Consider the following 23062-nt stretch of genomic DNA (forward strand, 5'->3'; position numbering starts at 1 on the left):
TCACGTGACGTGAGCGGATGGGCGTATTTAAGCTCATGGCGCGAGATCTTCATTAAATACAGGCAAAGGAATCGTTGAGGGTAATCTGGTCATAGGACCGACTGAACGCCGTTTACCGACCAAAAAAACCGTTAGATTGTAAGTCCACCACCAGAAGAAGGTATGTTTAATATTAATGCATAATCCGCATTCAAACACTCGATTAACGGAGTGGAAGACTTGGCGTCTACTGTTGTCCCCCTGCTGGTCTACCCTAGCTGATTGTGCCAAGGTTTCTAAAACATTAACCTGGTAATAATGGGTTACTTTAGGTTATGTTCTTCAAATTCAATCTATGGTATGTTTAGTCCGGCTTTTTCTTGCTACGTTACCAATGTATTGAAAACCACGTTAGCCGAATCTAAATTAACCTGTTTTTGGCTTGCTTTGTTTTTTCTTTCTACGATTGCTCTGAACGAAACTCGCTGTATCTTTCAAAGTAGGCAATCCAGATGAGTTGTAACAGAACAATGAAACCAGGAAGGTCTTCAGAAAACATTCAGGTAAATAATTTGTTTATACTATTTACACTAAGTGGTAAAATAACTGAGTACCTCATGTACTAACAGTAAACATTAACTAAATCCTTCACCACACATTAAACTCTCAGGCTGTCCTTGTCTCCAATAAAGTTGAGGGCATTTTCCCACCGAGTTAAACACACTAGTATAATAAGTACTACTCTGAATCCAACCCCTAGCCATTGTGGGCACATGAAAGGTCTGCTCATTGTCGGTAGAAGGGATACAGCAATTATACTAATTGTGAGATCATCTGATCCACATATTAGTGTGTAAATTGTAGTGAGAAACCAGATAAGATACAGCTGGTCTCGTTTTATCTTTGACTGTGTAAATAAAAACTTTATTTTTCTTTCTTCTGAACAATTTTTGTAGTGGCACAATCAAAGGGCATGCAAAATAAACTGCATCCATTTGAGTTTATCCCAGTTCATCACAAATTAAATTCCCTGCCATCTGTACTGGTTGCTCTATTACCTGGCCTGCCCCTTTCCCACGCTTCTTGGGCAATCCGACAGTGGTTCTTCAACTTTCTCTTAATTCCCTTCTCTGTGTCATGTACCGTTGTAACTAGAGTACAGCCAAACAATATCCCTGTGACTAAAGTAACGGTGGGAACCGACTAGGCGGTTTTAGACGAACACTTGAGAGAAGAGGAGTAAAGCTTTGTATTATTTTGACATTAGTAGTTGTAGATGGAGCTTTCATATATGACCTTACCCATTTCACTGGCAAAGCTTATTAGAAACTCCTAGAACCTTTCGATAACAGAATTTTCCCTGTCATTCTCCTACAGAGCTTCCTAAAACAGCCAAGCCAAACGATGGAGCCCAAAAGAAAAACACTTCAGGTCCTACAGCCTTCTGTTGCCAACAAAAACATGGGAAAGATATCAAAAGTATGCATTAACTTATAACTTTTGTACTTGGATTTGCAATGTGTTGAGGGAAGTTACTGAAGCATGATGCTCATGCTAACGGGATATAATTTGCTTATTCACAGGTGGGGAAAATTGTTCCCAAAAGGAAACAATGGGCCATAGAAGAAGAGAAGGGATCAAAGAGGGTGAAGGCTGAAGTCAAATCGACCCAAACTGAAGATTCGCCAGATGGTATCTCAAATGAAGCCTATGAGCTGATGGTCAAAGGTAGGTCTACTTTGTTAACATGGCACATCTCCTGGTTAGTATTCCCTATTTCACTGGTGTACATTTGGTTTTCTAACTGCTCTCTCCCTGCCCTGACTCAGAAACACCCCCCTCTACGTACTGGAAAGAAGTGGCAGACGAGCGCAGAAAAGCCTTGTACAATGTTCTCCAGGAGAACGAGAAGGTGAGTTGATCACTGAGCCTCCGTGCTAATGTTTAGCTGTTGGGTGAGCTGTTCCCACGCTCCCAGCGGTTTCCTTGAGCAATCGGATGCTAAAAGTGTTGGGTTGCACTTCCATTACAACTCGAATGTGAAAGGATTGGGTTGATGCCTCATTTTGCCATTAGTGAAGCATGATTTATTTTTCTTGTACTGCGTACACATAGTGACGGCATAATGAAAATGCCAAAACCAGGACATGCATTTTTCCCAATAAAGATGGAGCAGAAGGGCAAAAGCTCGCTTGATCTTGATTTCCCATTCATAGTGAGTCCCCTGTGGGACTCACTATGAATGCTGTGTGGCATTTTTGGCGTGGCCTAAATTGGAACAATTATTTTTTTTAACTTGGAACATGCTTAGTTTTACTTTCAAGTAAATCAATTTCTTTACCTCTGACAGCTCCACAAAGACATTGAGGTCAGAGATGAGCAAATATGCCATCTGAAGACGGAGAATGAGGAACTGCAGGAACTTGCGCAACATGTTCAATACATGGCTGACATGATTGAGGTATGTATTATTTGTTTGTCGTATATTGAGATTGAAGTGAGGGAACAATTGACTGCAACTAATGTTGTTGTGTTTTTATATAGTTTTTGTTTAAACAAACCTATGGACCATATAGCTGTACACTTATTTGCCATTTGCAAATGTCGTCTAGTTACCATATTCACCAATTTGTACTATTGTATAATATTTTAATTGTTAGAGTCTTGGCAAGTGTACTAGGAGTCTGGGGGCAATGGTCTTATCATGAAGTATTTGCAGCCCACTGCATTTGAGATGATGTGCAGGTTACGGTGGTGTAACCAGACTCCTCTTTTTAGAGGCTCACTGGAAAGGGCCCAGAGAACTTGGAGGAACTGAGGGAGATAGCCCTTGATGTGGATGAGGAGGAGGAGGAGGAGGCGGAGGAGGAGGAAGAAGAAGAAGAAGGTGAGATGACTCGGGAAGAGGACTCTGGCTCTTGTAGTGAGAGGGTGGCCGAAGGAGATTCCTCAGACTCTGAAGAAGCCCAACCTTCAGACGGATGACGGGTGGAAGTTTCCTCAAACCAAAGACTGACTTTATCGTTCTTGCCGTTCTGTATTTTTTTTTTTCGAATGTACTTTCAGAGTTTTGTGTATTTTACCATGTCCCTTCTTTTCACATTGTAACAAAACATGGATTGCCTACTTTGAATGTCTAGTTTATGAAACGTCAACTTTATGACAAACTTGAAGTCGCCCATTGGGCAGTTTTGTATATGGATGTATAGGACTCATTGTGCAGTTGTATTGCATACTTGTTTACATTTTCCTTAATTGCGCTGTAAAATAAACTACTTTTAAAATCATTTGTGCTTGACTCTACTCTGCAATTGCTTCATTTGGTACAGTAATAGCCGTTCCTGCTATTTGGCTCGTCAACTGGCGTAAGGTGGCCAGAAAGTAGAAGCTCTCGGGCATAGTTCTTAGGCCATTATAACTCAGCCTCTAGCACCTCGAGGCTCCCTTGAGGCTGGAAAAAGTTAATTTATTTGTTTAGCATGGGCTGAGGTAGCGGCTTGGCTTTTGACAATGGATTCTCATGTACATGAGCACCTGTAGCATGCAGTCAACTACTTACACTGAAATGGTTGGCCTAATTACTAAATGGCTGTTTTGCAGTAAAATGCCCACTTGACTCGATACAGTGGGCCAAGCTTAATGTTTAACTTTGGTAAAGCATGTTTAAGGAACACCAGTGTTTCATAGCCCTTCACAATAAGGCTTACAATCAATGTTTCCCAAGTGAATTAACCTGTAATTCAAAGAGGCCCTCCATTTCTGATGTAGCACATGCTGGTCAGCCCCTGCACAATGACAACCTGGTCATCAGTAGGCTCTAGTAGAGCAACTGCACTACAGTTGGGATAAACTTTCCTGCGAATGATGCGCCGCTATGACCTGGCAAGTTATTTTATGTTCATTGAATCAAGGGGTCTCTATATATGGTCAAACTGCGTAATTTAGTTTAGTCTACTTTGTAGCGTTTACTGTCTTAATGTAAACAATGTGTAAATTATGACATGGTTTCAGATGTTAGGAATGCCAATATAAAGGTTGGTGCAGTGAACAAAGGTGACTTATCTCCTGACCATTTGTGCTTTAACGTTTCACGCCATGCTCCTCGTTATCCTGGCAAAGGGTGGTTCACTTGTGTAGGCCAAAATTTCCAGGCACTTCACTGCCTCAACCCACGTAGAGGGGCGCGTCTGCATCCTAACCTCCTGTCCTGTCCCCAATGAAAATAAGGGGTCTGGGAATTGATTGATTGGCTCGAGATTGTTGTAAAAAAAAACATACAACTCTGACCACATTTCTATTGTTTTTTAGTAGATTTACCGGCAAACTCCACATGAGATTTAGATCCAGCAAAAGGGGATAACAACATGATGGAACATTACTTCAACATTTGCACAATGGCTGTTTCCAGACAAACTCTAAAAACAGCCCCAATACAGGAGGGAAAGATGCATTTTCCAATCAGGAGAAGAACCCATAATCAATTATGCAAAAATAAAACTTTATTGCAACTTTCAATGAGCAGATACAATACTGTTGAGCGGGATGGAGTAAAGTATGACACAGCTAATGCAGCGACAACCGAAGCTACTGACTACAGAGACAGAGTTAAATCTCAAATGCAGCTCACGATAGCATATTTCTGTTGTACTGTATCATTTTCAATAAAAAAAACCTCAATATATAAATGCTTTGCCAACATGTGCTTTTTGACTTGAAATGGAAAAAGATTAATGTGTAACACTGGTCAACAGATAAAAGAAGGTCAATGATTCAAATATGAACAGAGGAATTACACTTGTTGGTACAATGGATCACATGAAATTAAAATATTGTAACGCTCTTCACCTCAACATAAAATAAAAAGCTCATGTTTGCACAAGGGGGCAAACCCCAGCATAGAAAAGAAACAAAAACAGTCTTCAGCTTTTTAAAGAGCAACCTTCACACATTTAGAGCTTGTAATAATAAAAATACATGTTTCACAAAAATAGTTCTGCTTGCTTTATTATACTATGGCTTCTGAACTGTGCAGATAGGAATTAGTGTAAATTTCATACACAATTCCACTGTTATTTTACATTTGTTATTTTGCTATGCTTCTCTTTTAAGGCTATGTCTAATATGCTTGCCAAAATGCAGATGTTTGTATTGTGATGATATTGTTAACATTCAGGGTGGAGGACAAATTATAGGTGTTTCTGCTTTGGTTACTCAACATTGCAAAAACGTGATACCGTAAAATATTTTCCCATGGGGATTGGGGCAATTTAGAGAAATAAACAAATCTATAGTATTATTTCACTCCTCAAATCTCATAACATGTTCTCCAAAATAATAATTATGAAGCATTTAAATTCCAATTACCAAAACATGAAATCATTTGTAACAAACAAAGATTATTAGACTTTTTAGAATATTAGAATTAATATATGTGAATAATAAATAAATTTGAGTGAAGAAATACCATATTGGTTGTTGTTGTGGATGTCTTGAGCGACAGATTCAGTAGTACCGTAACACTCATTCAAGTCAAACCAAGAGCCTCGACCTCCCAACCAAATTCCAGGTTATGATACGAGGGCGGTAAGCTCACACAATGTATTCCAAACCAATCTAACCTCTGGTATTACATCCAGTAGCCTACGTGCAATCTTTACTGCCCAAAATACCCTTTATTGTACTGTTATGCAGAAAGGACAAGCCAGTCGAAAGGCCTTAAACTGCAACCACACCATGTATTCATGATAGGAAAAATAACTAGAAAACCGGAGGCAGATACTAATTTGTCCATCTTGTCAAACCATTCTTAACAAACTTAATAAAATGTTTTTGTGGTTACTTACACATATGTACAGGGCAATGCACTGGTCAAACTGCCAAAGTATATGATCCCTATCAACTGTTGAGGTTGAAATTCATAGATCTAACCCATCCCTGATACACCAATAGTACTGCACACGAATCCCTGAAACTGACAAGTGGACCATCAGATTGGACAGATCTTCAAAGTAAGAACCCAAAATAGAAATCAAGTTTGGAAAAGTCACTCCACCATTACGTCAGCCCTTCACAATGTGCCATATTTACACACCTGCAAAAGTGCAAGAAACTCAAAATAAAAGAAGCGCACCTAACAAAATGATACAACAAAAGATATAAGAATACTTTGATAGAAACTCGGACACCATCGAAAGCTTGTGTGATAATTGAAAGCCTTATTATATCCATAGTGATGAGGTGATGGGTCGGACGGCCAACAGCTCCGGTAAAGTGGATGCTATGGATACAGTGTGTTTAGAAAATGTGCTTCCAGGCCATCCAGAGATCTAGACAGTATACCTTCTCCCCCCCTCCCACACAAAGCCTCCGTCAGCCCTCCCAATACCGTGTTCGGGGCTAGGGATTCATGCTTCTCAGTCCTGGCAGTACTCAAATGGGTCCCATGTGTCTGGTTAAAGTCTGTGTCTGTATATTTCATGTTATATTGCCTTGTGTGGCTGGCTCAGCAAGCAGGCGGGAGGGAAAGGGGGCCCAACAGACCTCTATACACCCAGCAGCCACACTGGTACGTTGGGCGGAGAAAACTTCTGGAAACTTTGGAAACCATAAAAACTCATTGCATTATTGCTCAGTGCTGCGCTCCATTTCCCCTGTCGGGGAGCATATAAACTGCACTCCGATTTAGTTGCATGGTTTCCCCCAAGATGATAGAAAGTTTCCCCACCAACCTCACCATCATGTCCGCCTGATGAAGGATATCTAGGCTGAGAAGGGTGGGAGCATGAGGAGGAGCTCAGGGGGGATGAGTAGGGGGAGAGGTCAGGTCGTGGTGTGTTTTTGTAGGCGATAGGCAGAGAGCAGGTCTTGTCAGAAGCCATCATCAACCAGCTCAGCTGTTTCCTTCCCTCTTCCCCAATAGTGGCTGAGGGAGCGAGCGGCTTTCAATGTCTTCCGTATTCTTCTAACCCGCCCTACACTTTGATAATCGAACTGCTGTCATTAAATCATCAGCGTCTTGTAGCAGTTAGTTTGAGAAAACGAACAAACGCCAGTGTAACATTGGAATAACTAAACCATGTAAGTGACAAAGCCTTGTGTTAAAGTGTGTGAAAAAGAGGTTGGAGGGGGAGGGGGTTGCCAGTGGTCTTGGTCGTGTTGTGCATAAGTCTGTGCATGTACCCTGCCGGGCGCGATTAGGGGGGGGGTTAGACCGAGGGAGTGTACTCTCCTGGGTGGGGGGGGTGGGGGGGCATGTTGAGTGGCATGTGATGCCCGGTGCGTGGGGGGCGTCTCAGAAGGCGGTGGTGAGGGCATTGCTTCTCCGCGTCGCCATCAGAATCATCTCCCCTGGTACCGTGTCCAGCTGCTCGTAGGCCATACGCCCCTCCTCGCCTGGGGAGCAACACGGCATGAGGATGAGCTACAATCTGGACTCCTTCCTATCAGGACAGGGCAGGAGTCTGAGGTCTTCCTTTATGCATCCTTGAGCAACTGGTTTAATCTCGAACCTGCCCTAGTAAACATGTTGTATGTGATCGTGCACATTTTGCCTTGATGTAGTCGTCAACTGTGTAAAATTCAAATTAAAACAGTTTCTACCTTAGATAGCTCATTCTACCTACGGCTTGATGGTTAGTAGGTTATTTACTCACCCAAAGTGAGAAGGGTTTCAATGGCTACATGTCTTAACTCCTCATCGGCGGAGTCACAGAGTGCCACTACTTCCCTGATGCTCTCTGTTGCCTAGAGAGAGATGAGGACAGACACCTCATGTCAATACATTTTGCTCAAATGGACGGTGCAAATGTCAAATATTTCAAAAGCGGTAAAAGTCCCTTCACCAACTGTAATACATTTGATACATGACGTTTCAAACATAGAGTGATCTACAAATAACAATCTACAAGTATTTACAGTTGAAAATACAGATAATGTTTGAGCCTTCAAAATAGTTTCAGTAAAAACGACGGATAAAGTTTCAGCATTCAAAATGGTGGCGCATTATGTCAGCTGTCCTCTGTGACCCCACTGACCTGTAGGCAGCTGAGAGCCGCACAGGCAGCTCTCTGGACGCCCACCTCGGACAGCGCCTGGGTGTAGTACTCTACCGCCTGTTGACACATACACACACTTAGCAAACCCGAGCACTCGGCTTGTGACTCATCAGTGACCCCTTTTGCAGCCAAAGACAATCAGACAATAACACAAACAACAAACATACACCACTTCTTTCAGACTCCACCACAGGTGGAGTCTGAAAGAAGTGGTGTATGTTTGTTGTTGTTTGTTGCGTCCGCTTAATGATCCATCATACATTTAGGTGGACACGCCCACGGCTTGTATGCGGCCCCCACAACGCACCTTGTTCCTGAAGTGTGTGTGTGCAGCCCCAGAGGAGAGGTAGTTGGCCGCGGCCTTGCTGACCTCCGGCTCCTCTGCGGTGAGCAGGCAGGCCAGGGCCCTTAGGCTGCCGTCCCTGGGCCAGAGCTGGGCCGCCGACACCTGGCCCAGCTCAGCCAGACGCAGGCCGGAGTCACCGCTGTTCAGGGACTCCACGAACACACCTGAGCACCAGACGAGATGAGCTGGTTAGATAATGCCGTTTCACTTCCACCTGTGCAGCCGAGTCTAGAGCTAGAGAGCTAGAGTCACCAGCCTGTGTTATTTAACCATAAATACACTAAATGTGACATGTTATACCAACAGGTGTGAGTGTGATCGTGTGTAGCTGTAACAATCCGTTTTTGAGGATCTGCCTCTTCTGGCATCACATGCGGGCGTGTCCACCTAGATGTGTGCCGGATAGATTAGTCTAGCAGCCTAACCAGTGGACTGTAGCAAACGTTGCTCATCTATCCGTCATACATCTAGGTGGACATCTTGTAATGTCAGAAGAGGACGATTTTCAGAACGGCTTGTAACAGCTAATAACACTCACACCTGGTGGTATAATATGTCACCATTAAGAAAAACTGTTAAAAAAAATTACAATTCCTTTGTGAAAAGGGCGGTCCAAAAAAGGCTTTGCTGAAAGCACATCATTACCAAGCAGGGTAAGATGTATTTCATTAATCCCGGACGCCCCATGAGGCTGCCACAGCAGAAAAACAGAGTATCAGGCGTCACCACGATGAAGGTCAGCCCAGTGTCACCCTCTCAGCATTGCAGGCCCTCACCTTCTCGTGCCAGGCCCAGCAGGTGCGCCCCCATGTCCTGCACGTCGTGCTGCACCACGTAGCTGTGGAACTGGAACACGCTGAGGACGTCCTGGGGCAGCACGGCCGCCGCCGCCGCCGCCGCCGGGGGGGCGGGGGAGGGGGACAGCTCAGGCTTGTCCACCATCGCACCCACCACCATGCTGATCACTGCCCAGGGAGGAGGAGGAAGGGGGTTGAGTTTGAGTCCCGAGACGCTTGGGTCATTTAGCACTTTTAACGAGAAATACGGCGATGTCATATGGGACCAAGTAAGGGGTTAGGATTTTTGACCTGCGATTGCCTTTAAGTTAGGAATAATGGGAATGACTGGATTATCCAAAGCAGTACTTTTCACTCACAACTGTACATCCCTCTCCCTATGGACCTCTGAATCTCTTGCCTGCCCACCAATGTCACACACACACACACACACACACACACACACACACACACACACACACACACACACACACACACACACACACACACACACACACACACACACACACACGTACAAGTCAACCCGTACCTGATTGGGCGGTGTGGGGTGGGAGCTGCTCCTGCAGCCCGTCCATGTGCTTCAGAAGGGGCTCCAGGGTGGTGTGGAACGGCCCCCCCGCCCCGCTGCACTCCGACCAGAGGGTGAGCAGCTGGGGTCTCTCGGCCAGCCCCGGGAGCACTGGGGGAGGGGGACAGAGGGACAGAGGGGTCAGGGCGCGCTTGACAACCTACGAGGGGCTTCTGCCTGGGGGGGGGGGGGGGGGGGGGGGGGGGGTTTACGACCTTTAAGATCACCTGGGGGGGATTGTGATGAAGATAAAGGCGAGGGAAATTTGACATTCAAAGTGTTTTATGTTAGGAGGATCAAAAGTTGGTTTGGTCAATTAAGACATGATCCTTGCATTACAACTTCTAAATAGCTGTAATTCTCAACGGTGGAGGATGACATCCACACCCAAACGTTCTGTGGCTTGTTTGTGTGACTTTTAATTGTTCTGAAATTCTTAGCTAATTCCATGAGTGATCTTCAAAATATTACTACATCGCCTAACATGAACATGTCAGAATGTGTTTTGCCGTGCGATTGTTAGGTCCTAATGTCTTGTAAGCATCATTAAACCATGTTAGTAGACTACCCTCTTTGATGACCCACCGTCTGCAGCAGATGTGATGTTTGCCAAAGTGTCCATGCTAATTTCCCCAAGCTCCTCCAACAGCTGCGTCTGGGCCGTCAGCCTCTGCAGCAGGCTGCGACGCTGCCAAACACTGCCCCCGCTGGTCAACAGCTGTTATAACATCCAAAAAGTGTCAGCTCATTATCTTCATCATAACATCAATACTTTTTTTATTTCAGATAGTTTTGGAGCGTCATCACTTCTTGTGTTGCTTGATTTAACCAAATAATAACCAAAACTCGACCGAATAATTTACCTGGACGAGGTGATTGCAGTACTGCAGGTGAATGACAACCGCTACATCCAGGTTATCGTTGCCAGTGGTGAGGGGTAGGGGGCTCCCGGCCACGCTGTTGCCCACTCCCGTGTCCTCCGTCAGGGCTTCGCTCAAGTGTCCCCTGGCCTCAGGATGCTGACCGCTGGAGAGATGCAGGGACAGAGACACTTACACACTGCGACCACACGGGGGCAGCAGATACCCATACGGCAAACCAATCGCATCTACTTCCTCAATGCAAGTGTTTTATTGATCAAATTCGCAGTTTCAACCGGTGACAAATTGCAATATATTTGTAAATTGGTCAAGAAATAAATTATTGAACTTGACGAAACATACAGGGTTGATGGCGACTAAGACTTAAGACACAAATATTCACTAGCCTGCCAAGGAAAATGAAAATGTATTAAACAAATACTTTATAACAATGAAAACAATTTAATCAAATTCCTTAACCCTAGCGCTGGTGTATTAGAACACAGATGGACGCAAGTGTATCATTGCATCTCATTATTTCTGTAAAAGACAGATCCCCTCTTGGCCCCCTCCAGAGCCCCACCCTCCCCCTCTCCTCACCCCATGCGCCCGCCCTCCATGTCCAGCGAGGGGGACCGCTGCGGGGGGGTGCGGAGGACGGCGCCGTCGTCCCCGTTGTCCTCGTCGTCGAAGTCGGACGTGTTGAGGAAGTCGAAGCTCTCCAGGGCGCTCTCCACCGTCAGGCTGAGGCTGGACGCCCGGCTCCTGTGGCCCGGCAGCCGGCACTGGGGGGGGGGGGGGGGAACACTTTGAACGCCTTGATGGATATAAGGATGATCATGAGGATCTTTTAGTTTGCAACCCCCTTCTGTTTCTTCTGGGTTTAATTTCTGTATCCGTTGCAAACATTGTCTTTTTTGAGTCACCTTTCTAAATTACAGTCTAATTCAAGACGTGTATCTCTAGGCGTAGCCTGTGAGCCAACAGTTTCCTGAATGTTGTACGATTCACGCAGAATACAATAAAGTATTAAATCGAGATAAGTTTGGCCCTTTGTGGCTGTTTGCATGAGTACGCATCTGTGTGTGTGCGTCTGTGTGCGTGCGTCTGTGTGAGGTGTGTGCGTCTGTATGAGGCGTGTGCTTCTACACGTGTATGTGCGTGCGTGCGTGTCTCTATCTGTGTCTGTGTGCGTGCGTGCGCCCTCACCTTCAGCAGGTCCTCCAGGCGCATCACTTCCTGCTCCAGGTCCTGCAGCTGGCTGCAGCGCTGCGTCAGCGCCTCCAGCCTCATCAGCAGGCTCTGCACCGCCTCCTCCAGGCTGCAGCCTCCGCCCTCCCCGGCCCAGCTCACGCCTCCACCCTGGGCCGCCTCCGCCTCCCCCTCCTCCTCCTCCTCCCCAGCCCCGCCCGGGGCCCCGTCGTCCTCGGCGCCTATGTCCGTGGAGGTCAGCCTCCTCACCAGCTGGCGGGTGAGGCTGCCGGCGGCCTCGTCCTCGTCCAGCTCCAGGGGCTTGAGGTCCGGGTGGGCGTGGTGCAGGAACACGTCCTCGGGGGCCACCGTGGACAGCCGGCCCTCGGAGCGCAGCGACCCCGAGGCCGAGCCCCCGCCGCCGCCGCCGCCGCGCTGGGACTCGGCGCGCTCCCACTCCGAGTCGTCCACGACGTCCGCCTCGTCGCTGGCGAAGCACGCCCCGCTGCTGCTGCTGCCCCGGCTGCCCAGCTCGTCCTCCACCTCCTCTTCCTCTACTAGCACCTCCTCCTCCTCCTCCTCCTCCTCCTCCTCTTCCTCCGTGAGCCCGTTCTCCTCAGCGATGGAGTCCTGCCTGGCGGCCGGGGGCGGGAGGGAGGAGGCGTCCGTCTCCGGGGGCGTGACCATGATGGCGGGGTGGTGCGATTGGCCGGGCGTGCTGGGGGCGGGGCTGGCGCGAGGGGTGGAGGTGGAGGCCGAGGTGTCGGAGAAGGTGAAGGAGAGGCGCTTGCACTCGGCCACGCTGCAGCCGCCGTGCTCGAACACCTCGTCAGGGAGGGTGGACTGATGGAGGCGGGGCGAGAGAGGGAGGAGAGAGAGAGAGAGAGAGAGAGAGAGAGAGAGAGAGAGAGAGAGAGAGAGAGAGAGAGAGAGAGAGAGAGAGAGAGAGAGAGAGAGAGAGAGAGAGAGAGAGAGAGAGAGAGAGAGAGAGAGAGAGAGAGAGAGAGAGAGAGAGAGAGAGAGAGAGAGAGATCAATGCATGCATTGAAGAAGCAGAGGCGACGGGCGGGAAAAAGAGACGGTTGTTAAAGAGTCTCCAAACCCCCCAACATCTAAATCTACCACGACGACTCAAACCAAATCAACAAATCATCCTCCCAAGATCCAATCTTTCCTCCAGAGAGACTCCGTCCCCCCTTCCTCTCCGGTCCATGAGGTCCAACCCTCCATCCATCCAGCGCCCGGAGAGCAAGCAGCTCGGTCCTGCCCCCAGAGGACCACGCGGCGTGCACAGCCAAGAGACACACGGCCCCCCCGCAAGCCTCACTCATTCTGGGGGAGGAAAGGTGGCGCAAGGGAGGGAAGTGCTGGGTAGAGGCGGCAGGGGAGGGGGTGGGTGGGGGGTGGGTGGGGGGTGGGGGGTGGGGGATCCACACAGCGCACTCACGTAGACCTCCAGGCTGGACTTGGGCCTGGGCCGCAGCGAGGCCAGGTCGCCGAACGAGCGGCTGCGCCTCAGCCTCTCCAGGAGGGTGTCACGGAGCGCGTGCAGGAAGGACAGCCGCTGGCGCTCCACAGGGGGCGCACGCCACTGTGGGGGCCCCCCGACGCCGGGCGGGGCACAGTGGGGGGGGGGGTGATGGGAGGGGGTGGGAGAGTGTTGGGAGTTTAGATGCAAGAGTTGCGGGGGGGGGGGGGGGGGGGGGAGTGCAAGAGGGAATGGGTTAGGGGGGGGGGGGGGGGGTCAAGGGTTAGTGTCAGGGGCCAGGCAGTGACAGTGTTAACAACATATATAGGACAGCGTCATCACGGCGGTTGTACGCAGCGGAACAGGGTCAGCGCGGTGCAGGCAGCCGGAGACGGTTAGTGAGTAGAGCGACAATTAGTGACACCCCCCCCCCCCCCCCCCCCCCCCACCTCCTCCCAAGGGGCTGAGGAACAGAGGACCCAGCTGGTCTGATCTAGTTCCCGGCTGTCGTCCGACAGTGGTCTCGCGCCACAGGGGGACTCACGAAGAAGCTGGTGTCCTGGAAGGTGGGGGTCTCGGGGGTCCCCTGGCTGTAGACGGACACCCGCCGCTGGAGCGCCGCCGCCTTGCTGACGTTCCCCGAGGACAGGCTGAGGTCCTCCACGTCGAAGGGGCTTCACGGGGCGGGAGGGAGGGGGGAGAGGGAGAGGGAGGGGGAGAGAGAGGTTGAATAAGGGAGGACTTTTGTAGAATAAAGTTGAATGGAATTAAAGGTGAAGTCTTTGATTGTCTTCTTTGATTGTGTTTTTTTTATTAGATCACTAAAGGTGTAATAAAACCCAGTTCTAATATCAGCCTGTTTTACCACCAGGTGGGAGCCCGGATTATTCTTTAAGAGCGTTTTAAAGTCCATCCAATGGAGATCATCGATTATTTATCTGGGTGGCCACGCCCACTTGTGACGTCACTCAGGAATAGGACTTTTTAAATTGGTTGACCCGACTAATCAGCCTCACACCTGGGGGTAGATAAGGACCCCTATAAACAGAGTACTCTTATGAGCATTACTTTATGAACCAACAAGTTATGCAGATTACAATGACTCCCTCCCCATGACAGACTGCCCGTATGACGAACATCATGGGATGGCGTTCCACATCTCTGCGTCATACGAGTAAAGCGATGTGTAAACCCTCACTACTTACAACCAGGTGACCTCCAGGTTGAGTTTGATGGTCCCCAGGTCGTTGACGTCCACGGCCACGACCTGGGGCATGGCGGTGAACAGCTCCTTGGTCTCGCAGATCACAGAGCCCACCAGGATGTGGGTGGCCAGCCCCTTCAGCTCTGTCACCTGGCGGGAGAGAATCACCACCACAGACTTGAGTTATTGTGTTATCCGTTGTCTTACAACATTCTCAGAATGGGTTTCCCCATCGGGAATCGAAACCGATAACCCTGGCAGCGTTAATGCCATGCACGACCAGAGTTGGGCTAGACAGTACCACCATAACCAGGTTTAATAATCTGGTTGAGAGTCTATGAAGCTCATTAATCCTAGCAAGAGATAGCATAAGCAAGCTAAGCTAATCCCCTGTGGGTAAGGGCAAGTTCCTTTGAGGGAGGTCTCATGCTACACTCAAGACTTTAAAACTATAACATTTGAAGAAAGCGATCTATCCATGGCAGTCTGTAGGTGAGCAGTTTGGTGGTGGGCAGCAGTCTCTTGGTGAGCCGGCACCTTGATGTTGATGAGGTCCGTGATGAGGGGCATGAAGACCATCTCCTCTCCGTCCCAGCTCTGGCGGGAGTTCACCTCAATCTTCCCCTTCAGCTTCCACCGCTGGCGGCCGTACCTCATGAAGATCTGAGAGGGACGACAGGCGGCAGAGGAACAGCTTGAGTAAGGGCATCAGGGAGAGAGCAAAATGTGAAAAACTTTAAATACATTTTAAACAAAACAGTTCTTAGTATAGTCAGACCTTCAAATATACGGTTATTTTAGACTGAAAGCCAAAAAACGGAAGCTATATAGAGCAACTGGGAAATGGATGTTTTTTGAAGCATTCCCCTGGAGCAAAGCTAGATATATCACAACCAAAACAACCAGAGAGAAGAACCAAACCTTACCTCGTACTGATCTCCGGGACAGAGTCTGGCGAAGCCTGCTAGACCTAAATGTCGGAAGAGATGAATAAACATTTCACTCATGTGATCACCAGGCCTCTGCGCTTATGTAAGCTCTGCCTGCTTTCACAGTTTCACAGACGGATAAAAGGTTTCTTTAAAAGGAAATTAGGAACTTATGAAGTGTGCTTTTGAAAACACTTGAAAATAAACCATCCAGCATCACAATACTTTATAACCCCCACCTCCAGTTGAACAGACTTTTTTTTTTAAACATTGAATTTGAAAGTAAAATGTCATACTTTATTTTCAGGATGTACTCCCCATTAAGAACCATCCTTTTACTTATACTATTAAAATGTTAATACTTTCAGTAATGCTGTGGTGTAGGGCATATCGTTATAATACTAATACTATTAGTAATGCTCATGTGTAGGACATATCTATGTTCTTCACCAGAGACATCACATGTTGTGAAAGCATCACTCTCAGCTCACCTTTCATTTTGATATGGAACTCCCCAAGTAGGCTCTCCAGCTCGATCTCAAAGGTGCTCATGTTCTGCATACAGGAGACGGAGACACCAACAACAGTCATTTGAGTGAGGAGGACAAGAGGTATTTACACCAGTCATAACTCAAAGTCAAGAGGATTGAGCTCCAGGCTTAAAGGATAACTTTGGGAATCATGGAAAGTATTTCGAAGTCATCCTGTAAAAATGGCTTGTAATTACTGTTTCAGTGAGTTATGTTGACACGCATCTAAGGTTAAAAATCAAAGTATATCAAGTATTTGAAGTGGAAATTGTAAGTATTATCTATGCTTTCACTTCAAGGACATCTAGATCACCATCAACACTCAGGTGCATGGGTTCTAGGCAAGGGTCTTTGAAAAGAGAAGCACAATGTGCACAACACTTAATCTCTCCGCCCAAGGATTTTTCTTTTCACATTGCTCATATCGCTTGCCAACAGTCCATTGAAAGCTTTTTATGTCTTTGAACCAGAATGCATTTCAACACCATGCTAATCAGCCTAAGCTACATGTAAGCTGCTATGTTTGTGTGTCTAACTCTGTGAGAAATCCTCCTGGGCATAAATAGATATATAGCTTGTAGCTTGACGAGCATGCAGCATGGTACAAAAATGAACACGATTTTGTTACCATGCTACATGCTGATCAGGCTCTAAGCTAACGGCACCACCTGTATGCTAGGCCGGCAGGCCGGCTGGCGTGGCCGCGTACCTCGGTGTACTCCTTGTATCTGCGGTTGACCTCGGCGATGCTCTCCTTGGTGGCCTTGGTGGAGGGGGAGGAGGAGAAGGCCTGCTTCATCCTGCTGGCGCCGTCCCTCAGCCGGCTCTGGATGCAGAACGCCTCGTACAGCTCGTCCACCTGGACGCACACGCACGCACGCACACGCACACACACACACACACACACACACACACACACACACACACTGTAGTTTAGTAAAGGCGACAGAACCGTCTAATCATCCAAGGGCAAACTGAAGTTCGGATGTACTGGAGTCATGGTCGGAACTCTTCTTTATGGGACCGGCTGACGCGGCACTCCGATGCTTCCTACACGGCTCAGCCCTTCCCCTTTGCTTTATAGATCTGTTTCCCCCAGGGAGAGGACAGAGGGGTGTGGGTAACTAGGATGGCACAGGAGCCATGGAGTCGTGACCCAGAAAGAGCAAAGAACATTGATCCGACAAACTGGGAGAAAGTGGCAGCTATTTTTGGACGTCAACGCTCCACCTTTTCAGAATTGTCATTCCAGGAAACAGAGCTCATGATGCAGGCCCCTTTTACTATAGTCTCAGTTATCCCCCACCCTTCAAAACAACCCCCCCCCCCCCCCTGTCTTAGCCCATGTGACTCTCATTGGGGGGCAGACGGCACTAATAGCCCATTTGAAGCCGTCTGGAGTTTCTGGTTTACACACGCCCGCACCAGCTAATCACGGCCCCTGGGGACCTGGGACCGTTCCCATGGAAATGCTGTTCAATTTTGTGCTTTTTTTTTTTTTCTCAGAATGATGTGCAAAACATTTGAAAACCTCAGCTGGTAAGTGAACATTAGAGCCGGGAGGGGGTGTCTGTGTGTGTGTGTGTGTGTGTGTGTGTGTGTGTGTGTGTGTGTGTGTGTGTGTGTGTGTGTGTGTGTGTGTGTGTGTGTGTGTGTGTGTGTGTGTGTGTGTGTGTGTGTGTGTGTGTGTGTGTGCCCTTTGCCTATATAATTTAGGTGAGGGCGACCATTTTTGGTTTACACTGCAATTGATACAGCAGTAGTCAATTGTAATATTCCTTACTAATATTTGACAAAATGCCCCTGACTATAGGTACACTTTCCAACAACTTTCCTTGAACTGCCCCTTCAATCACTTAAATCATCATCTCATACAGCCTCTTTTAAAACAGCCCATAATAACCTCATCTTCCCCAGCAGAGTTTATTGATATGGCAACAGCCAAGCAGAGCCAATCACCTCTGGAGAGCTCATCAAAGGGAAATATTCAGACGGGCCTGTCCTCTGAAATATTCATACTTCGCCTCACCCTTTATAACACTCATTAGGGAAAAGTAGGAAATTGGACCATTTTGGCATTGGCTGTCCAAAACGGCTCCCTACAATATCCTCGGTGTGTGTGCACATGACAGAGGGGTTGCAGAGAGCAGAATGCATTAGTCCCTGCAGCTATTTCTTGTGTCGGTTCTTAGTTGTCTCAGCCTTTAAAGAGTGAAAGAGAAACACCCGCCTTATTTTGCTCTCTATTATTCTTTGTTATCCGTGTGTGTGAGTGAGTGAGTGAGTGAGTGAGTGAGTGAGTGAGTGAGTGAGTGAGTGAGTGAGTGAGTGAGTGAGTGAGTGAGTGAGTGAGTGAGTGAGTGAGTGAGTGAGTGAGCGAGCGAGTGAGCGAGCGAGTGAGCGATGCTCACTAACTTGTAGTATTAGTATGTATTATATGACGGTTCACAAGAAAAAGGGCAACGCTTCCATTGTTACAAAGAGGACCGGGTCCTATTTTAGCACAGGCTTTTCTGGTAGGGTCGGCATAGGTGTGTGACAGATGACAATGAAGAAACATGCAGAAGATAGACTTCATGGGGATGAACAACTGCTGAACAACACTGAACCTGGCAGCAGGTAAACCAATGTTTTCCACACTCTGATTTTGGATGGCAGAAAAATCTGAATTTACAACTAAGTGAAAGACCCAGCAAGCAAACAAGCAAAACATCATTAATCCATGAATCCATGCCATGCTGTAGGATTGTAAGATAGGCGAGCGAAGACACAGGCAAAGGTCATAGATAGTTACTCACTGTTGTGGTTCTGATAAGAATCTCCTAATGCTGCCTACAAGAACCAGCTACACTTAAACATGCCTGGGGGCTAATGCTACAGGGTGGTCCCACACACACACACACACACACACACACACACACACACACACACACACACACACACACACACACACACACACACACACACACACACACACACACACACACACACACACACACACACACAGTACTGACAACACCAACCCATGGACAGACAGACACACAGTGGGCCGGTGGTTTTTGGGTTTAGTAGTAAACAGGCCCCCCCCGAACCAAACTAAGCCCCCCCCCCCCCCATAAAAGTAGGAATTAAAGTAATTATTTGAATTAACATAACTCAGAACCTAAAACATTCAAATAATAAACAACCTACAATATATCATCCAATCTCAGAGTTATTGGAATACACATTGTTCAAATGGTGTATTCTGGTGGACCTTTCATTAACAACCATGCCAGAAAGCATTATGATGGGACAAGCCTGTGTTTTTTCAATCAAACCCAATGTAACCATACCATACCATACAGAGAAGAAACCCTGTTTAAGGTTTCTGGTTGCAAAGCCATTTTACAGCTATAAACTCATTCAGATCATCGTTTTATAATGTGGGGTAAGCCTATAGAATTAACATTGGGGAGGTATCTGGGGTAAACATGTTGGAATAGGGTTTACTGCTAGGTTTAAAGGATTGGTTTAGCTTGAACCATTGGTCGGACTGGGTTGTGGATACAAAAGGTAAATCTTTAGGATGAGGCATGAATCCTCTTCAGAGTCAGCCATTATCCTACATAGTAGGGGTTTACGTGTGCACACTCCAAACTGCCTCAGACACATATACACAAACACACTCAAACGTGAGCGCACACTCAAATGCGCACACACGCGCACACACACACACACACACACACACACACACGGATTATGAAGAGATTATAACAGGCGGGGCACATCAAACATGTGTGTGTGTGTGTGTGTGTGTGTGTGTGTGTGTGTGTGTGTGTGTGTGTGTGTGTGTGTGTGTGTGTGTGTGTGTGTGTGTGTGTGGCAAGAGTAGCAATGAAGAAAGGCGGGGCAGGGATTAGGGGTTGAAAGTCCCGTTAATTAAACAAGTAATGCACACACACACACACACACACACACACACACACACACACACACACACACACACACACACACACACACACACACACACACACACACACACACACACACACACACACACACACACAGGTTGAAATGGGCCACCTGCCTTATCAATGTTGGCCTATTACATCGTTGACATCTGCTGTCAAAATTGGGCAAAAATATCAAACAAAGAGTGCACTGTCATGCGTCACGAACAAACACACGTGCAGATACACAAACACGCAGACAAAGACTCATCACCAGGTTGCTGATAGATGTCAAGATGTCCCCTTTGGCGGTTGCCTCACTGGCAGCTGTACCACACAAAAGACGTCACAAGGCACCAGCCCAGACTCAACAATGACTGACACACACACACACACACACACACACACACACACACACACACACACACACACACACACACACACACACACACACACACACACACACACACACACACACACACACACACCGTACTCGTCAGATGTCTAAGATGGCACGAGGACACGCCTACGCACACCGTGATGACAGGAGACTCATCGCCACCCGTGTCCTGACAGAGAGACCTTCCTGTCCGGGCTCGCCCTACTTCCTTGGTTCAACTGTACAAACCACTCACGCAGGAGGTTGCGCAGAGTACAGGGAATGTGGTGTGTTTTATTGTATCCTGATTCCTGACACACTTCAGAGCACGTTGCTGGTCGTCCCTCCCTCTCTCTCCATCTCTCTCATCCCTTGGTCCCCTCTCCTCCTTCCTCATATCGACTCTTCTTCACTGTGGTCGTTGCTCGCCCTCTCCTCTGTTCCTGCCCACCGTGACCTAGATTCACCCAATGGTTTCCCACAAACACTGAACTGTGTGTGTGTGTGTGTGTGTGTGTGTGTGTGTGTGTGTGTGTGTGTGTGTGTGTGTGTGTGTGTGTGTGTGTGCTGTTCTTGTAATGTCCTCGTACATCTGGTTATTGTTCAATCATCATCCTCCTCTGACTATTATAGTGAACGTTACTTGGAGATATTCAGGGCATCAAAGACCACATCTAAGGGTAACCATGGTTAACCCTGGAGCATTTGTGTGTGTGTGTGTGTGTGTGTGTGTGTGTGTGTGTGTGTGTGTGTGTGTGTGTGTGTGTGTGTGTGTGTGTGTGTGTGGCCTGCTGTCCAATTTTATTTGACACACAGCATGAGGGCTCCTAAAAGCAGGGCACAAAAGGGGTATTTCGTGTGGTCCCCCTACCTAACTTTTCTTTAGCTTTTGTATTTCCCCTGACCTAGCCATACAAAAACAAGTGTGCCACAAATAAAATCCAACCATAACCCTAGAGCCTCAAATGCTTGCCAGCATATTTGGGCCACATATCAATACCACCAATGAAATACAGAAACTAGCATAACGTTAACAGAGCGTAACCCTAACTTCTTGAATTGCTCTTCTGGGAATAACACAATTTTGTCTTAACTAACATGGTTGGTGATTTCCCACTTAAAATGGCGGCATGTGGCTTCGACGGTAGAGCGGGTTGGCTGGTAACATCAAGGTTGCTAGTTTGATCCCCGGCTCCTCCTACGCGTGTCGAGGTGTCCCTGGGCAAGGCACCTCACCCTAACTTCTCCCAATGAGCTGGCTGTCACCTGGCATTGCTGACGCCGCCGTCGGTGTATGTATGTGTGCATGAATGGGTGAACGTCAGACAATATTGTAAAGCGCTTTGGTTGGGTAAAAAAAAACCAACACGATATATATGCAGTCCATTTACCATCCAAAACCCATTCGACTCTTGAAGGGGCGGGGGGTTCGCACCATATCCTTAAGTCAGAGGGGCTCACCTTGCTCATGTGAAACTCCAGGCGTCTCATGTAGCGCTCGATCGTTTTGATTTGCTGCAGAGGAACCAAATTTCAGAAAGGATACAGTTTAGTGTAGTAGGGAGCGTCCGTGTGAAAGCACGGGTGCTAGGACAGCGGTGACTCAATGATATATTTGAGTATACAGTTTGTGCTTGGTATGCTTTACCATTAACATGTCATCTTAAAATATCCCCCCCCCCCCCCCCGAAAAAAACCCACAGCCTGCAAACTCACCTTGTCCAGATCGTACAGCACTCCCTGTAAAGAACACACACACACACACACACACACACACACACACACACACACACACACACACACACACACACACACACACACACACACACACACACACACACACACACACACACAGTTAATGCGAGGCCTGTCGGAGGTTAGATTAAGTAATGAGGCTGTAGTGGCCTGAAATCCCATGTGAGCGTGCACACTGATTGCGTCTTTGGGCGTGCACATGCATACGTGTGTGAATTAATGCATGTCGAAAAAAGGCATCCGCCATCTGGGTAACCTCAGCCTCAACATTCACGTTCGACTCCATGATCATTTAAATGATAATGAAGGCGAGAGGCTTCCAGAGACATGCACGTGTGCAGCCGTTAACCGTCAGTCACATCATTAAAGATGGGGCCAGCCGTCATCCTGACGACATCAATCCCTCTTTACAACGGACTCTCGGACCTGGTCCAACAGCCGCCCGGTAAGAAGCAGCGGAGATGTTTTAGTGATATCTCACCAGGCGAGAGTTCCTCCTCATGTCCTTCATGTGGGAGAGCAGCTTGTCCAGCTCCGTCTGGTGGACCTCCAGGTACTCACTGGGGGGGGGGGGGGGGGGGGGGACAGGGGGGGAGTCGAGTCAGCCTCAAAGAGCAAAGTCCTTCACGGCTTACAGTTTGAGCAAACGCTTCAACTGTAAGACTTGAAGTTGAAGCCAACGCTTGTGTAGAGTCAAGAATCCAATAGGTTAGAGGTTAAAGGCTGTCAAGTTGCTATGAGCAGGGCTTGACTGGGTGATGCATGGATGTTTTTTCCTGACAAAACAAACCTCACTACCTCCGAACTGAGGTAATTGGACAGTTCACTGTCCAATTACCGGTAACAAAAGGCTAGTTGATTTAGTTCCCTCAAAACACAAAGGCTTTCAATTTACATGAGACAACACACACCTAAGGTGACATTTAAATTCATGCCTTGTGCTAGTGAGTGCCTCAGCCTCAGGCTGTTGGACAAAGGAAAGGCAATCTTTGTTTACGAACAGAAGTGTAAAGGAAACAACCAACACACAGGGAGTGTGTGTGTGTGTGTGTGTGTGTGTGTGTGTGTGT

General features: G+C 47.6%; 2 protein-coding genes across 5 annotated transcripts in view; one reads left to right on the forward strand and one right to left on the reverse strand.

Annotated features, from left to right (window-relative positions):
• Window position 1: 1 nt before the first annotated feature.
• Window positions 2-3266, forward strand: gmnn (geminin DNA replication inhibitor). Of its 2 annotated transcripts, none has more exons than XM_030346764.1 (7): window positions 2-160; window positions 480-542; window positions 1357-1458; window positions 1563-1707; window positions 1809-1891; window positions 2330-2440; window positions 2758-3266. In XM_030346764.1, the coding sequence occupies exons 2-7, from the start codon at window positions 492-494 to the stop codon at window positions 2962-2964; spliced, it is 699 nt and encodes a 232-aa protein (XP_030202624.1). In that variant the 5' UTR covers window positions 2-160; window positions 480-491; the 3' UTR covers window positions 2965-3266. The 2 variants fall into 2 exon arrangements, with proteins under 2 accessions (XP_030202624.1, XP_030202625.1); XM_030346765.1 differs by having other exon boundaries at window positions 12-160; window positions 483-542.
• A 1190-nt stretch (window positions 3267-4456) lies between these two features.
• ripor2 (RHO family interacting cell polarization regulator 2) overlaps window positions 4457-23062 on the reverse strand; it is a 48462-nt gene continuing 29856 nt past the window's right edge. For all 3 annotated transcript variants that reach the window (XM_030346446.1, XM_030346448.1, XM_030346449.1), the window contains 19 exons: window positions 22474-22552; window positions 21954-21977; window positions 21699-21752; window positions 16636-16785; window positions 15888-15951; window positions 15394-15437; window positions 15005-15130; window positions 14469-14617; window positions 13808-13937; window positions 11814-12638; window positions 11205-11389; window positions 10608-10770; window positions 10330-10462; window positions 9706-9855; window positions 9156-9344; window positions 8341-8543; window positions 8013-8090; window positions 7632-7722; window positions 4457-7371 (listed from right to left, as the gene is read on the reverse strand). In XM_030346446.1, coding sequence (XP_030202306.1) covers window positions 7271-7371; window positions 7632-7722; window positions 8013-8090; window positions 8341-8543; window positions 9156-9344; window positions 9706-9855; window positions 10330-10462; window positions 10608-10770; window positions 11205-11389; window positions 11814-12638; window positions 13808-13937; window positions 14469-14617; window positions 15005-15130; window positions 15394-15437; window positions 15888-15951; window positions 16636-16785; window positions 21699-21752; window positions 21954-21977; window positions 22474-22552 — 2938 coding nt within the window. In that variant the 3' untranslated portion in view covers window positions 4457-7270. The remainder of the gene's footprint in view (window positions 7372-7631; window positions 7723-8012; window positions 8091-8340; window positions 8544-9155; window positions 9345-9705; window positions 9856-10329; window positions 10463-10607; window positions 10771-11204; window positions 11390-11813; window positions 12639-13807; window positions 13938-14468; window positions 14618-15004; window positions 15131-15393; window positions 15438-15887; window positions 15952-16635; window positions 16786-21698; window positions 21753-21953; window positions 21978-22473; window positions 22553-23062) is intronic.

This window comes from Gadus morhua, chromosome 22 (assembly GCF_902167405.1).
Source record: "Gadus morhua chromosome 22, gadMor3.0, whole genome shotgun sequence".
Taxonomy (NCBI): Eukaryota; Metazoa; Chordata; class Actinopteri; order Gadiformes; family Gadidae; genus Gadus; species Gadus morhua.

Bases quoted from the DNA above. Each gene is read 5' to 3' on its own strand.
- gmnn (XM_030346764.1), top strand. From the start codon at position 492: ATGAGTTGTAACAGAACAATGAAACCAGGAAGGTCTTCAGAAAACATT. The intron at 1,708-1,808 runs GTAGGTCTACTT...GCCCTGACTCAG, and splicing joins CTATGAGCTGATGGTCAAAG to AAACACCCCCCTCTACGTAC. The intron at 1,892-2,329 runs GTGAGTTGATCA...TACCTCTGACAG, and splicing joins TTCTCCAGGAGAACGAGAAG to CTCCACAAAGACATTGAGGT.